The sequence below is a fragment of the Engystomops pustulosus genome, chromosome 4 (genome assembly GCF_040894005.1).
Source record: "Engystomops pustulosus chromosome 4, aEngPut4.maternal, whole genome shotgun sequence".
Classification (NCBI taxonomy): Eukaryota; Metazoa; Chordata; class Amphibia; order Anura; family Leptodactylidae; genus Engystomops; species Engystomops pustulosus.
In genome coordinates, this window is record NC_092414.1 from 8,936,626 (window position 1) to 8,954,552 (window position 17,927).

At 39.6% G+C, this 17,927-nt stretch overlaps 1 protein-coding gene across 1 annotated transcript; it reads left to right on the plus strand.

The window, feature by feature from the left end:
* The first annotated feature begins 438 nt into the window (after positions 1–438).
* On the plus strand, positions 439–3,815 carry LOC140126004 (E3 ubiquitin/ISG15 ligase TRIM25-like). The gene is made up of 2 exons (XM_072145048.1): positions 439–1,414; positions 3,026–3,815. The coding sequence occupies exons 1-2, from the start codon at positions 457–459 to the stop codon at positions 3,805–3,807; spliced, it is 1,740 nt and encodes a 579-aa protein (XP_072001149.1). The 5' UTR covers positions 439–456; the 3' UTR covers positions 3,808–3,815.
* Positions 3,816–17,927: the final 14,112 nt, after the last annotated feature.

Here is a 17,927-nt window from a genome sequence, read left to right on the forward strand (position 1 = left end):
TGGCGGGTGAACCTCGAATAAAGAGCAGCTGTGGCGGGTGAACCTCGAATAAAGAGCAGCTGTGGCGGGTGAACCTCGAATAAAGAGCAGCTGTGGCGGGTGAACCTCGAATAAAGAGCAGCGGGTGGCGGGTGAACCTCGAAAGGTAAGTATATGATTATTTTTCACAGCAAGTAGGAAAAAACTGTGGATGATAACGTAGGGAAATAGGTAACAGTATTAACAGCGGGGCTTAATCAAACCCTAAAATATATACACCATAATCTATACCTAGACTAACCAGTCCATTTCAGCTCTACCCTCAAGAACCTACAAAGCAGGAGTAAATGATAAACACGATTAAGTTGAAGACCAAAGATCATACAGTATAAAATGAATCAGAATCTGCAGGAACAATAACCTACTGCCAGGAGCATAGGTCACACTTGGTTTCTCCACGTCTAACTAGTGTCAGTCATGGCGTCTGCTGAACTCAGAGACGAGCTCCTCTGCTCCATCTGTCTGAGCCTTTACACGGATCCTGTAACCCTGAGATGTGGACACAACTTCTGCCGGGTCTGTATTAATCTGGTCCTGGATACACAGGACGGGTCTGGAGGTTATTCCTGTCCTGAATGTAGAGAAGAGTTTCGGAAACGTCCTGCACTACAGCGGAACATAACTCTATGTAATGTAGCGAAACATGTCCGGTCTACTCCACAACCTGAGGGAAAGGTCACCGGGATCTGCTGCACTTACTGCATTCACTCTCCTGTACCTGCGGTGAAGTCCTGTCTACACTGTGAGGCTTCTCTGTGTGATGATCATCTGAGAGTCCACAGCAAGGGACCAGAACACGTCCTGACTGATCCCAGCACTTCCCTGGAGAACAGGAAATGTCCTGTCCATAAGCAGATCCTGGAATATTACTGCAAGGAAGACAAGACTTGTATCTGTGTTTATTGTTCAGCAAAAGAACATTGGGGACACCAGGTGGAGACGCTGGATGAGGCCTCTGAGAAGAAGAAGAAGAAACTGAGAGATGTTCTCCAGAAACTGACCACAAAGAGAGAGGAGACTGAGGGAAGAGTCTGGAATCTGGAAGGGCGTTGGAGAAAATCTCAAGAAAAAGCTGAAGAAGAAGCGGAGAGAGTCATTGCCTTGTTCATAGACTTCAGGAGACGACTGGACTACCTAGAGAAGAGGATCCTGAGTGAGATCTCCAGGCAGGAGAAGGAAAAGTCCCTCTCACTGTCTGCTCTGATCCAGAAGCTGGAGATACAGAAGGACGAGCTGTCCAGGAAGATGAAGGACATTGAGGCGCTGTGTAACATGACTGATCCACTGACTGTGTTACAGGAACCAGACACGGGTGATTTGTGTGATCCTGAGGAGGGGGGAGGTGATGAGGACACAGGGGGGCATGATGGAGGTGATGAGGACACAGGGGGACATGATGGAGGTGATGAGGACACAGGGGGACATGATGGAGGTGATGAGGACACAGGGGGAGATGATGGAGGTGATGAGGACACAGGGGGACATGATGGAGGTGATGAGGACACAGGGGGAGATGATGGACGTGATGAGGACACAGGGGGACATGATGGAGGTGATGAGGACACAGGGGGACATGATGGAGGTGATGAGGACACAGGGGGACATGATGGAGGTGATGAGGACACAGGGGGACATGATGGAGGTGATGGGGACACAGGGGGACATGATGGAGGTGATGAGGACACAGGAGGACATGGTGGAGGTGATGAGGACACAGGGGGACATGATGGAGGTGATGAGGACACAGGAGGACATGATGGAGGTGATGGGGACACAGGGGGACATGATGGAGGTGATGAGGACACAGGGGGACATGATGGAGGTGATGAGGACACAGGAGGACATGATGGAGGTGATGGGGACACAGGGGGACATGATGGAGGTGATGGGGACACAGGAGGACATGATGGAGGTGATGAGGACACAGGAGGACATGATGGAGGTGATGGGGACACAGGAGGACATGATGGAGGTGATGAGGACACAGGAGGACATGATGGAGGTGATGAGGACACAGGAGGACATGGTGGAGGTGATGAGGACACAGGGGGACATGATGGAGGTGATGGGGACACAGGGGGACATGATGGAGGTGATGGGGACACAGGGGGACATGATGGAGGTGATGAGGACACAGGGGGACATGATGGAGGTGATGAGGACACAGGAGGACATGATGGAGGTGATGGGGACACAGGGGGACATGATGGAGGTGATGGGGACACAGGAGGACATGATGGAGGTGATGAGGACACAGGAGGACATGATGGAGGTGATGGGGACACAGGAGGACATGATGGAGGTGATGAGGACACAGGAGGACATGATGGAGGTGATGGGGACACAGGGGGACATGATGGAGGTGATGGGGACACAGGAGGACATGATGGAGGTGATGAGGACACAGGAGGACATGATGGAGGTGATGAGGACACAGGGGGGCATGATGGAGGTGATGGGGGCACAGGGGGACATGATGGAGGTGATAAGGACACAGGGGGACATGATGGAGGTGATGGGGACACAGGGGGACATGATGGAGGTGATGAGGACACAGGAGGACATGGTGGAGGTGATGAGGACACAGGGGGACATGATGGAGGTGATGAGGACACAGGAGGACATGATGGAGGTGATGGGGACACAGGGGGACATGATGGAGGTGATGAGGACACAGGGGGACATGATGGAGGTGATGGGGACACAGGAGGACATGATGGAGGTGATGAGGACACAGGAGGACATGATGGAGGTGATGGGGACACAGGGGGACATGATGGAGGTGATGGGGACACAGGAGGACATGATGGAGGTGATGAGGACACAGGAGGACATGATGGAGGTGATGGGGACACAGGAGGACATGATGGAGGTGATGAGGACACAGGAGGACATGATGGAGGTGATGGGGACACAGGAGGACATGATGGAGGGGATGAGGACACAGGAGGACATGATGGAGGTGATGAGGACACAGGGGGACAACATTTAGATGTGGATGTAATTACAAGGATGTTACATGCAGGTTTCTCTGACATAATAACTTATCTGCAGAACATCTCAACTGCAAAGTCAGAAGAAATAGGGCCACAACTCCACAGACGCCGATTTCTATCCAGTCACACAAATGACTTAATTGTGTCAGGTAATAGACATGGAGAAAATTATCTAATAGTCAGGACTGCAGGTATTGGCGGGAAGATAACAGCCATAGAAGCACAAAGGATCTATGGGGAGGGTCCTCCAGACATATTACTTGATGTAAACACAGTCGCTAACAATATGTATATATCAGACGACCTGAAAACTGCGACCTGTACACTAATAAGACAGAATCATCCGGAAAGAGCAGAGAGATTCCAGTATTCGCAGGTTATAAACCACAGGAGATTTACCTCAGGGCGACATTACTGGGATGTGGAGATCAGTAGATTGGGATTGTGGAGGGTGGGGATGTGTTACCCCAGTATAGACAGGACGGGACATCAATCATACATCGGCGATAATAATAAATCCTGGTGTTTAAGTAGATGGTTATCATTTAGTAATCAGTATTCAGTGATACATGACGGGGAAGTGATCCCGTTACCTCACCAGATCTCCAGTGATAGATTCCGGATCAGTCTGGATTATGAGGCGGGAAAATTGTCCTTCTATGAGCTGTGTGACCCCATCAGACACTTACACACCTTCACCACCACCTTCACCGAGCCCCTTCATGCTGTGTTATCTATATATATTGGTTTTATAAAGATATTGGGGGAGTAGCAGATGTGAGAATCTGTCATATACAGTTTCTCACACTTGGATAAGAACACAGTGCCACTGAATAAATCCACGTATTGATAAAAATACTCAAAATTTGTGATGTTTGACTAATAAATCTTCAGTTTTGTAACAATTATTGTTTAGTAAACTAGGATTTTTTGTAGGAAAGTTCGTATTAGGTAAAATTTTACAGGAGGTTTTTAGTGTTTGTCTGCCGCTTTATAGTTCTTAATGTCGCATTCTGCTAAGGTGCCACATGGGGGAGACAGCACACACTCCACAGACACTATACAGTCTCTACACTCACCGGCCACTTTATTAGGTACACCATGCTAGTAACGGGTTGGACCCCCTTTTGCCTTCAGAACTGCCTCAATTCTTCGTGGCATAGATACAACAAGGTGCTGGAAGCTCCTCAGAGATTTTGGTCCATATTGACATGATGGCATCACACAGTTGCCGCAGATTTGTCGGCTGCACATCCATGATGCGAATCTCCCGTTCCACCACATCCCAAAGATGCTCTATTGGATTGAGATCTGGTGACTGTGGAGGACATTTGAGTACAGTGACCTCATTGTCATGTTCAAGAAACCAGTCTGAGATGATTCCAGCTTTATGACATGGCGCATTATCCTGCTGAAAGTAGCCATCAGATGTTACAGGGTACATTGTGCTCATAAAGGGATGGACATGGCCAGCAACAATACTCAGGTAGGCTGTGGCGTTGTACCAAGGGGCCCAAAGAGTGCCAAGAAAATATTCCCCACACCATGACACCACCACCACCAGCCTGAGCCGTTGATACAAGGCAGGATGGATCCATGCTTTCATGGTGTTGACGCCAAATTCTGACCCTACCATCTGAATGTCGAGACTCATCAGACCAGGCAACGTTTTTCCAATCTTCTACTGTCCAATTTCGATGAGCTTGTGCAAATTGTAGCCTCAGTTTCCTGTTCTTAGCTGAAAGGAGTGGCACCCGGTGTGGTCTTCTGCTGCTGTAGCCCATCTGCCTCAAAGTTGGACGTACTGTGCGTTCAGAGATGCTCTTCTGCCTACCTTGGTTGTAACGGGTGGTGATTTGAGTCACTGTTGCCTTTCTATCAGCTCGAACCAGTCTGCACATTCTCCTCTGACCTCTGGCATCAACAAGGCATTTCCGCCCACAGAACTGCCGCTCACTGGATGTATTTTCTTTTTTGGACCATTCTCTGTAAACCCTAGAGATGGTTGTGCGTGAAAATCCCAGTAGATCAGCAGTTTCTGAAATACTCAGACCAGCCCTTCTGGCACCAACAACCATGCCACGTTCACAGGCCACAAATCACCTTTCTTCCCCATACTGATGCTCGGGAGAACTGCAGGAGATTGTCTTGACCATGTCTACATGCCTAAATGCATGCCATGTGTTGCCGCCATGTGATTGGCTGATTAGAAATTAAGTGTTAACGAGCAGTTGGACAGGTGTACCTAATAAAGTGGCCGGTGAGTGTATAATGGACCTCAAGGAACAACACTGATGGCAACTGAAGGATACAGAATATAGTAATATATAATTAAGGGGAACCTGCTAGTCATATTAACCCTCCAAAACTAAGAATATTTTCATAAACTACCATTAGAAAGCATTCCCCCATCAGTACATTGCCCCTCTCCATGCATGTAAACTTAAACATCCAGTTCCTAAAGCTGTATGCAAATAACCTGTTGTGAGCCAGATCATCATCTACCCTGAGTCCAGCTTATTCATAGATCTCCTGCACAGCCCCACTTCTCAGTCCATGGTTGATAGCCCATATGATCGTCTCTATTGTGTTGAGAGGAGAGGAAGGTCACTGGCAGGCTCCCTCCTGCAGTAAGAGAAGCAGATATTCAGTTGTGGGCAGTGAATCTCAGCTAGTACTTGTCTCATGTACTTTGTGTAGCTGCTGCGTTATCTGTGTCTCTCACAGTCAGCAAAATAACTACTAATGGAATGCTCTACTGTATACAGAGAATTGAGAAGAGGGCAAGAGATGGGAGGGGTAACAGGGAAGTCTCTGCCTGGGTGACTGGGATCAATACACAAAACATTTTATTTTATGGCGTCAAACTGGCCACAGCTTTATTTAAATCACTGGACTAAAAGCCTTAGTTATCCCTTCAGTACTCCCCCCTCTCTTGTTATCCCCCCAGCAGCTGCCCTTCTTACTTGGGTGTATCTCAGGGAGGATGGACGCGGCCGCAGGAGAGGCTGGCAGAAGGACTCCGGAGCACTGTGGGAGGCAGGAGCTGTGTCCTGCATATCTCCTCTCAATGTGTTCTGCCTCCTGGTCCCGATTAGAGCTTCTTGTCTGAAACACGGACGCAGCAGGGAAACCTGGGACAACCTCCCAGCCACTTGGGACATCCCTGAAAAATCGGGACTGTCCCGTCGACTCCGGGGCTGTTGGGAGCTATTACCACCCTAGACATCACATTCTCTGCCCTCTCACATTACCACACTATCCACCATGCATTCTGTACTCTCAAAGCAGACCACTCATATTAAATCAATATAACTACATAAAAATGCAGGCGTTATAGGTCCCCACCTTGCTAATGGCTCTAAGGCTGTCTTGCACCTCTTCTTTTAATATGATGTTCAATACCTGGAAGGGTCACAAATAGCATCTTGGACTAAAAAAGCATATACAGGCGGTCCCATACTTAAGGACACCCGACTTACAGACAACCCATAGTTACAGACAGACCCCTCTGACCTCTGGTGACCTCTCTGGATGTTACTATAGTCCCAGATTGCAATAATCAGCTGTAAGGTGTCTGTAATGAAGCTTTATTGATAATCCTTGGTCCCATTACAGCAAATAATGTTTAAACTCCAATTGTCACTGGGGCCAAGATTTTTTTGGTTTGGATCTAGAATTATAAAATATACAGTTTGGACTTACATACAAATTCAACGTAAGAACGATGCGTTCACTCATCATTTGGGTCCCATTTAATTGTTAATTAAGGGATTTTCCTTAAATATGGGGAAAAAAATGTGGACGAGGCTGGGGTGACCATAAATGAAACTAAACACTTATTTACCCCTCTCCGGCTGCATCTAGGGGCCAAAGTTTGTGTTTCTTTTTCTCTCTTATCCGGCCCTAGTACCCTGGGGGTTTTCCATATTCATAGACAATCCCTTTAATGGGTTTCTTACAAATACCTTCCTAGACCTTATGGATGATATGTTATGCACATGCAATTAAAATGACATGACACAAAAACCTATTCCAGCCTCGCTTTCTTCAGGGAAACCCTAGACAAATATCCAAGCAGATCTTATTGGGGTTGATAGCTAAAGCCTGAGACACAAAATGGAGGCCTCTCTATCAACCTGAGGTAAAATGGAGACTGGTCTTTCTTATGTAGTTTACTTCAGACAAAATGGTTAAGTGAAAGTGGACTGGGGGGAGGCTGTATTAGATCCCAAGATGCCGCCCCCCAGTATACAGCAGGGAGCGCAAATCGCCTCATGGGTGGTGCGCACCAGGAGATATTAGTGTAATGTCTTCTACCTCATATAAGGAGATATTAGTGTAATGTCTTCTACCTCATATAAGGAGATATTAGTGTAATGTCTTCTACCTCATATAAGGAGATATTAGTGTAATGTCTTCCCCCTCATATAAGGAGATATTAGTGTAATGTCTTCTCCCTCATATAAGGAGATATTAGTGTAATGTCCTCTCCCTCATATAAGGAGATATTAGTGTAATGTCTTCTCCCTCATATAAGGAGATATTAGTGTAATGCCTTCTACCTCATATAAGGAGATATTAGTGTAATGTCCTCTACCTCATATAAGGAGATATTAGTGTAATGTCTTCTCCCTCATATAAGGAGATATTAGTGTAATGTCTTCTACCTCATATAAGGAGATATTAGTGTAATGTCCTCTACCTCATATAAGGAGATATTAGTGTCATGTCTTCTCCCTCATATAAGGAGATATTAGTGTAATGTCTTCTACCTCATATAAGGAGATATTAGTGTAATGTCCTCTACCTCATATAAGGGGATATTAGTGTAATGTCTTCTACCTCATATAAGGAGATATTAGTGTAATGTCCTCTCCCTCATATAAGGAGATATTAGTGTAATGTCCTCTCCCTCATATAAGGAGATATTAGTGTAATGTCCTCTCCCTCATATAAGGAGATATTAGTGTAATGTCTTCTCCCTCATATAAGGAGATATTAGTGTAATGCCTTCTACCTCATATAAGGAGATATTAGTGTAATGTCCTCTACCTCATATAAGGAGATATTAGTGTCATGTCCTCTACCTCATATAAGGAGATATTAATGTAATGTCCTCTCCCTCATATAAGGAGATATTAGTGTCATGTCCTCTACCTCATATAAGGAGATATTAATGTAATGTCCTCTCCCTCATATAAGGAGATATTAGTGTAATGTCTTCTCCCTCATATAAGGAGATATTAGTGTAATGTCTTCTCCCTCATATAAGGAGATATTAGTGTAATGCCTTCTACCTCATATAAGGAGATATTAGTGTAATGCCTTCTACCTCATATAAGGAGATATTAGTGTCATGTCCTCTACCTCATATAAGGAGATATTAATGTAATGTCCTCTCCCTCATATAAGGAGATATTAGTGTAATGTCTTCTCCCTCATATAAGGAGATATTAGTGTAATGTCCTCTCCCTATATAAGGAGATATTAGTGTAATGTCCTCTCCCTCATATAAGGAGATATTAGTGTAATGTCTTCTCCCTCATATAAGGAGATATTAGTGTAATGTCTTCTACCTCATATAAGGAGATATTAGTGTAATGTCCTCTACCTCATATAAGGAGATATTAGTGTAATGTCCTCTCCCTCATATAAGGAGATATTAGTGTAATGTCCTCTACCTCATATAAGGAGATATTAGTGTAATGTCCTCTACCTCATATAAGGAGATATTAGTGTAATGTCCTCTACCTCATATAAGGAGATATTAGTGTAATGTCCTCTACCTCATATAAGGAGATATTAGTGTAATGTCCTCTCCCTCATATAAGGAGATATTAGTGTAATGTCCTCTCCCTCATATAAGGAGATATTAGTGTAATGTCTTCTCCCTCATATAAGGAGATATTAGTGTAATGTCCTCTCCCTCATATAAGGAGATATTAGTGTAATGTCTTCTACCTCATATAAGGAGATATTAGTGTAATGTCCTCTACCTCATATAAGGAGATATTAGTGTAATGTCCTCTACCTCATATAAGGAGATATTAGTGTAATGTCCTCTCCCACATATAAGGAGATATTAGTGTAATGTCTTCTACCTCATATAAGGATATATTAGTGTAATGTCTTCTACCTCATATAAGGAGATATTAGTGTAATGTCCTCTACCTCATATAAGGAGATATTAGTGTAATGTCCTCTACCTCATATAAGGAGATATTAGTGTAATGTCCTCTACCTCATATAAGGATATATTAGTGTAATGTCTTCTACCTCATATAAGGAGATATTAGTGTAATGTCTTCTCCCTCATATAAGGAGATATTAGTGTCATGTCTTCTCCCTCATATAAGGAGATATTAGTGTAATGTCCTTTACCTCATATAAGGAGATATTAGTGTAATGTCTTCTCCCTCATATAAGGAGATATTAGTGTCATGTCTTCTACCTCATATAAGGAGATATTAGTGTAATGTCCTCTACCTCATATAAGGAGATATTAGTGTAATGTCTTCTACCTCATATAAGGAGATATTAGTGTAATGTCCTCTACCTCATATAAGGAGATATTAGTGTCATGTCCTCTACCTCATATAAGGGGATATTAGTGTAATGTCCTCTACCTCATATAAGGAGATATTAGTGTAATGTCCTCTACCTCATATAAGGAGATATTAGTGTAATGTCCTCTACCTCATATAAGGAGATATTAATGTAATGTCTTCTCCCTCATATAAGGAGATATTAGTGTAATGTCTTCTCCCTCATATAAGGAGATATTAGTGTAATGTCTTCTCCCTCATATAAGGAGATATTAGTGTAATGTCTTCTACCTCATATAAGGAGATATTAGTGTAATGTCCTCTCCCTCATATAAGGAGATATTAGTGTAATGTCTTCTACCTCATATAAGGAGATATTAGTGTCATGTCTTCTCCCTCATATAAGGAGATATTAGTGTAATGTCTTCTACCTCATATAAGGAGATATTAGTGTAATGTCTTCTCCCTCATATAAGGAGATATTAGTGTAATGTCTTCTACCTCATATAAGGAGATATTAGTGTAATGTCTTCTACCTCATATAAGGAGATATTAGTGTAATGTCTTCTACCTCATATAAGGAGATATTAGTGTAATGTCTTCTACCTCATATAAGGAGATATTAGTGTCATGTCTTCTACCTCATATAAGGAGATATTAGTGTCATGTCTTCTCCCTCATATAAGGAGATATTAGTGTAATGTCTTCTCCCTCATATAAGGAGATATTAGTGTAATGTCTTCTACCTCATATAAGGAGATATTAGTGTCATGTCTTCTCCCTCATATAAGGAGATATTAGTGTAATGTCTTCTACCTCATATAAGGAGATATTAGTGTAATGTCTTCTACCTCATATAAGGAGATATTAGTGTCATGTCTTCTCCCTCATATAAGGAGATATTAGTGTAATGTCTTCTACCTCATATAAGGAGATATTAGTGTAATGTCTTCTACCTCATATAAGGAGATATTAGTGTAATGTCCTCTCCCTCATATAAGGAGATATTAGTGTAATGTCTTCTACCTCATATAAGGAGATATTAGTGTAATGTCTTCTACCTCATATAAGGAGATATTAGTGTAATGTCTTCTACCTCATATAAGGAGATATTAGTGTAATGTCTTCTACCTCATATAAGGAGATATTAGTGTAATGTCTTCTCCCTCATATAAGGAGATATTAGTGTAATGTCTTCTCCCTCATATAAGGAGATATTAGTGTAATGTCCTCTCCCTCATATAAGGAGATATTAGTGTAATGTCTTCTCCCTCATATAAGGAGATATTAGTGTAATGTCTTCTACCTCATATAAGGAGATATTAGTGTAATGTCCTCTCCCTCATATAAGGAGATATTAGTGTAATGTCTTCTACCTCATATAAGGAGATATTAGTGTCATGTCCTCTACCTCATATAAGGAGATATTAGTGTAATGTCTTCTACCTCATATAAGGAGATATTAGTGTAATGTCTTCTACCTCATATAAGGAGATATTAGTGTAATGTCTTCTCCCTCATATAAGGAGATATTAGTGTAATGTCCTCTACCTCATATAAGGAGATATTAGTGTAATGTCTTCTACCTCATATAAGGAGATATTAGTGTAATGTCTTCTCCCTCATATAAGGAGATATTAGTGTAATGTCTTCTACCTCATATAAGGAGATATTAGTGTAATGTCTTCTCCCTCATATAAGGAGATATTAGTGTAATGTCTTCTACCTCATATAAGGAGATATTAGTGTAATGTCTTCTCCCTCATATAAGGAGATATTAGTGTAATGTCTTCTCCCTCATATAAGGAGATATTAGTGTAATGTCCTCTACCTCATATAAGGAGATATTAGTGTAATGTCTTCTCCCTCATATAAGGAGATATTAGTGTAATGTCCTCTCCCTCATATAAGGAGATATTAGTGTAATGTCTTCTACCTCATATAAGGAGATATTAGTGTAATGTCCTCTACCTCATATAAGGAGATATTAGTGTAATGTCTTCTCCCTCATATAAGGAGATATTAGTGTAATGTCTTCTACCTCATATAAGGAGATATTAGTGTAATGTCCTCTACCTCATATAAGGAGATATTAGTGTAATGTCTTCTACCTCATATAAGGAGATATTAGTGTAATGTCTTCTCCCTCATATAAGGAGATATTAGTGTAATGTCTTCTCCCTCATATAAGGAGATATTAGTGTAATGTCTTCTCCCTCATATAAGGAGATATTAGTGTAATGTCTTCTCCCTCATATAAGGAGATATTAGTGTCATGTCTTCTCCCTATATAAGGAGATATTAGTGTAATGTCCTCTCCCTCATATAAGGAGATATTAGTGTAATGTCTTCTACCTCATATAAGGAGATATTAGTGTCATGTCCTCTACCTCATATAAGGAGATATTAGTGTAATGTCTTCTACCTCATATAAGGAGATATTAGTGTAATGTCTTCTCCCTCATATAAGGAGATATTAGTGTAATGTCCTCTACCTCATATAAGGAGATATTAGTGTAATGTCTTCTACCTCATATAAGGAGATATTAGTGTAATGTCTTCTACCTCATATAAGGAGATATTAGTGTAATGTCCTCTCCCTCATATAAGGAGATATTAGTGTAATGTCCTCTCCCTCATATAAGGAGATATTAGTGTAATGTCTTCTACCTCATATAAGGAGATATTAGTGTAATGTCTTCTACCTCATATAAGGAGATATTAGTGTAATGTCTTCTACCTCATATAAGGAGATATTAGTGTAATGTCTTCTACCTCATATAAGGAGATATTAGTGTAATGTCCTCTACCTCATATAAGGAGATATTAGTGTAATGTCTTCTACCTCATATAAGGAGATATTAGTGTAATGTCTTCTACCTCATATAAGGAGATATTAGTGTAATGTCTTCTACCTCATATAAGGAGATATTAGTGTAATGTCTTCTACCTCATATAAGGAGATATTAGTGTAATGTCTTCTACCTCATATAAGGAGATATTAGTGTAATGTCCTCTACCTCATATAAGGAGATATTAGTGTAATGTCTTCTCCCTCATATAAGGAGATATTAGTGTAATGTCTTCTACCTCATATAAGGAGATATTAGTGTAATGTCCTCTACCTCATATAAGGAGATATTAGTGTAATGTCTTCTCCCTCATATAAGGAGATATTAGTGTAATGTCTTCTCCCTCATATAAGGAGATATTAGTGTAATGTCCTCTACCTCATATAAGGAGATATTAGTGTAATGTCTTCTACCTCATATAAGGAGATATTAGTGTAATGTCTTCTCCCTCATATAAGGAGATATTAGTGTAATGTCTTCTCCCTCATATAAGGAGATATTAGTGTAATGTCTTCTCCCTCATATAAGGAGATATTAGTGTAATGTCTTCTCCCTCATATAAGGAGATATTAGTGTAATGTCTTCTCCCTCATATAAGGAGATATTAGTGTAATGTCCTCTACCTCATATAAGGAGATATTAGTGTAATGTCCTCTACCTCATATAAGGAGATATTAGTGTAATGTCTTCTACCTCATATAAGGAGATATTAGTGTAATGTCCTCTACCTCATATAAGGAGATATTAGTGTAATGTCTTCTACCTCATATAAGGAGATATTAGTGTAATGTCTTCTCCCTCATATAAGGAGATATTAGTGTAATGTCTTCTCCCTCATATAAGGAGATATTAGTGTAATGTCTTCTCCCTCATATAAGGAGATATTAGTGTAATGTCTTCTCCCTCATATAAGGAGATATTAGTGTCATGTCTTCTCCCTATATAAGGAGATATTAGTGTAATGTCCTCTCCCTCATATAAGGAGATATTAGTGTAATGTCTTCTACCTCATATAAGGAGATATTAGTGTCATGTCCTCTACCTCATATAAGGAGATATTAGTGTAATGTCTTCTACCTCATATAAGGAGATATTAGTGTAATGTCTTCTCCCTCATATAAGGAGATATTAGTGTAATGTCCTCTACCTCATATAAGGAGATATTAGTGTAATGTCTTCTACCTCATATAAGGAGATATTAGTGTAATGTCTTCTCCCTCATATAAGGAGATATTAGTGTAATGTCTTCTACCTCATATAAGGAGATATTAGTGTAATGTCCTCTCCCTCATATAAGGAGATATTAGTGTAATGTCCTCTCCCTCATATAAGGAGATATTAGTGTAATGTCTTCTACCTCATATAAGGAGATATTAGTGTAATGTCTTCTACCTCATATAAGGAGATATTAGTGTAATGTCCTCTACCTCATATAAGGAGATATTAGTGTAATGTCTTCTACCTCATATAAGGAGATATTAGTGTAATGTCTTCTCCCTCATATAAGGAGATATTAGTGTAATGTCTTCTACCTCATATAAGGAGATATTAGTGTAATGTCTTCTACCTCATATAAGGAGATATTAGTGTAATGTCTTCTACCTCATATAAGGAGATATTAGTGTAATGTCTTCTACCTCATATAAGGAGATATTAGTGTAATGTCTTCTCCCTCATATAAGGAGATATTAGTGTAATGTCTTCTCCCTCATATAAGGAGATATTAGTGTAATGTCTTCTCCCTCATATAAGGAGATATTACTGTAATGTCTTCTACCTCATATAAGGAGATATTACTGTAATGTCTTCTCCCTCATATAAGGAGATATTAGTGTAATGTCTTCTACCTCATATAAGGAGATATTAGTGTAATGTCCTCTACCTCATATAAGGAGATATTAGTGTAATGTCCTCTCCCTCATATAAGGAGATATTAGTGTAATGTCCTCTACCTCATATAAGGAGATATTAGTGTAATGTCTTCTCCCTCATATAAGGAGATATTAGTGTTATGTCCTCTACCTCATATAAGGAGATATTAGTGTAATGTCCTCTACCTCATATAAGGAGATATTAGTGTAATGTCTTCTCCCTCATATAAGGAGATATTACTGTAATGTCTTCTACCTCATATAAGGAGATATTACTGTAATGTCTTCTCCCTCATATAAGGAGATATTAGTGTAATGTCTTCTACCTCATATAAGGAGATATTAGTGTAATGTCCTCTACCTCATATAAGGAGATATTAGTGTAATGTCCTCTCCCTCATATAAGGAGATATTTGTGTAATGTCCTCTACCTCATATAAGGAGATATTAGTGTAATGTCTTCTCCCTCATATAAGGAGATATTAGTGTAATGTCTTCTACCTCATATAAGGAGATATTAGTGTAATGTCTTCTCCCTCATATAAGGAGATATTAGTGTAATGTCCTCTACCTCATATAAGGAGATATTAGTGTAATGTCTTCTCCCTCATATAAGGAGATATTAGTGTAATATCTTCTACCTCATATAAGGAGATATTAGTGTAATGTCCTCTACCTCATATAAGGAGATATTAGTGTAATGTCTTCTCCCTCATATAAGGAGATATTAGTGTAATATCTTCTACCTCATATAAGGAGATATTAGTGTAATGTCCTCTACCTCATATAAGGAGATATTAGTGTAATGTCCTCTACCTCATATAAGGAGATATTAGTGTAATGTCTTCTCCCTCATATAAGGAGATATTAGTGTAATGTCCTCTACCTCATATAAGGAGATATTAGTGTAATGTCTTCTACCTCATATAAGGAGATATTAGTGTAATGTCTTCTCCCTCATATAAGGAGATATTAGTGTAATGTCCTCTCCCTCATATAAGGAGATATTTGTGTAATGTCCTCTCCCTCATATAAGGAGATATTTGTGTAATGTCTTCTCCCTCATATAAGGAGATATTAGTGTAATGTCTTCTCCCTCATATAAGGAGATATTAGTGTAATATCTTCTACCTCATATAAGGAGATATTACTGTAATGTCTTCTCCCTCATATAAGGAGATATTAGTGTAATGTCTTCTCCCTCATATAAGGAGATATTAGTGTAATGTCTTCTCCCTCATATAAGGAGATATTAGTGTAATGTCTTCTCCCTCATATAAGGAGATATTAGTGTAATTTCTTCTCCCTCATATAAGGAGATATTAGTGTAATGTCTTCTCCCTCATATAAGGAGATATTAGTGTAATATCTTCTACCTCATATAAGGAGATATTAGTGTAATGTCTTCTCCCTCATATAAGGAGATATTACTGTAATGTCCTCTACCTCATATAAGGAGATATTAGTGTAATGTCCTCTCCCTCATATAAGGAGATATTAGTGTAATGTCTTCTCCCTCATATAAGGAGATATTAGTGTAATGTCTTCTCCCTCATATAAGGAGATATTACTGTAATGTCTTCTACCTCATATAAGGAGATATTACTGTAATGTCTTCTCCCTCATATAAGGAGATATTAGTGTAATGTCCTCTACCTCATATAAGGAGATATTAGTGTAATTTCTTCTCCCTCATATAAGGAGATATTAGTGTTATGTCCTCTACCTCATATAAGGAGATATTAGTGTAATGTCTTCTCCCTCATATAAGGAGATATTAGTGTAATGTCCTCTCCCACATATAAGGAGATATTAGTGTAATGTCTTCTACCTCATATAAGGAGATATTAGTGTAATGTCTTCTCCCACATATAAGGAGATATTAGTGTCATGTCTTCTACCTCATATAAGGAGATATTAATGTAATGTCTTCTACCTCATATAAGGAGATATTAATGTAATGTCTTCTACCTCATATAAGGAGATATTAGTGTAATGTCCTCTCCCTCATATAAGGAGATATTAGTGTAATGTCCTCTCCCTCATATAAGGAGATATTAGTGTAATGTCTTCTCCCTCATATAAGGAGATATTAGTGTAATGTCTTCTCCCTCATATAAGGAGATATTAGTGTAATGTCTTCTCCCTCATATAAGGAGATATTAGCGTAATGTCTTCTCCTCATATAAGGATATATTAGTGTAATGTCTTCTACCTCATATAAGGAGATATTAGTGTAATGTCCTCTCCCTCATATAAGGAGATATTAGTGTAATGTCTTCTCCCTCATATAAGGAGATATTAGTGTAATGTCTTCTACCTCATATAAGGAGATATTAGTGTAATATCTTCTACCTCATATAAGGAGATATTAGTGTAATGTCTTCTCCCTCATATAAGGAGATATTAGTGTAATGTCTTCTCCCACATATAAGGAGATATTAGTGTGATGTCCTCTACCTCATATAAGGAGATATTAGTGTAATGTCCTCTCCCTCATATAAGGAGATATTAGTGTAATGCCTTCTACCTCATATAAGGAGATATTAGTGTAATGTCCTCTACCTCATATAAGGAGATATTAGTGTAATGTCCTCTCCCTCATATAAGGAGATATTAGTGTAATGTCTTCTCCCTCATATAAGGAGATATTAGTGTAATGTTTTCTACCTCATATAAGGAGATATTAGTGTAATGTCTTCTACCTCATATAAGGAGATATTAGTGTCATGTCTTCTCCCTCATATAAGGAGATATTAGTGTCATGTCTTCTCCCTCATATAAGGAGATATTAGTGTAATGCCTTCTACCTCATATAAGGAGATATTAGTGTAATGTCTTCTCCCTCATATAAGGAGATATTAGTGTCATGTCTTCTCCCTCATATAAGGAGATATTAGTGTAATGTCTTCTCCCTCATATAAGGAGATATTAGTGTAATGTCTTCTCCCTCATATAAGGGGATATTAGTGTAATGTCTTCTCCCTCATATAAGGAGATATTAGTGTAATGTCTTCTACCTCATATAAGGAGATATTACTGTAATGTCTTCTCCCTCATATAAGGAGATATTAGTGTAATGTCTTCTCCCTCATATAAGGAGATATTACTGTAATGTCCTCTACCTCATATAAGGAGATATTAGTGTCATGTCTTCTCCCTCATATAAGGAGATATTAGTGTAATGTCTTCTCCCTCATATAAGGAGATATTAGTGTAATGTCCTCTCCCTCATATAAGGAGATATTAGTGTAATGTCCTCTCCCTCATATAAGGAGATATTAGTGTAATGTCTTCTCCCTCATATAAGGAGATATTAGTGTAATATCTTCTACCTCATATAAGGAGATATTAGTGTAATGTCCTCTACCTCATATAAGGAGATATTACTGTAATGTCCTCTACCTCATATAAGGAGATATTAGTGTAATGTCTTCTCCCTCATATAAGGAGATATTACTGTAATGTCGTCTACCTCATATAAGGAGATATTACTGTAATGTCTTCTCCCTCATATAAGGAGATATTAGTGTAATGTCTTCTCCCTCATATAAGGAGATATTAGTGTAATGTCCTCTACCTCATATAAGGAGATATTAGTGTAATATCTTCTACCTCATA

What these genes read in the sequence shown, in the direction of transcription:
- LOC140126004 (XM_072145048.1), top strand. Translation starts at nt 457, where the DNA reads ATGGCGTCTGCTGAACTCAGAGACGAGCTCCTCTGCTCCATCTGTCTG. An exon ending in AGGGGGGCATGATGGAGGTG is followed by an intron (nt 1,415 to 3,025) that starts ATGAGGACACAG and finishes CAGGGGGACAAC; the next exon opens with ATTTAGATGTGGATGTAATT.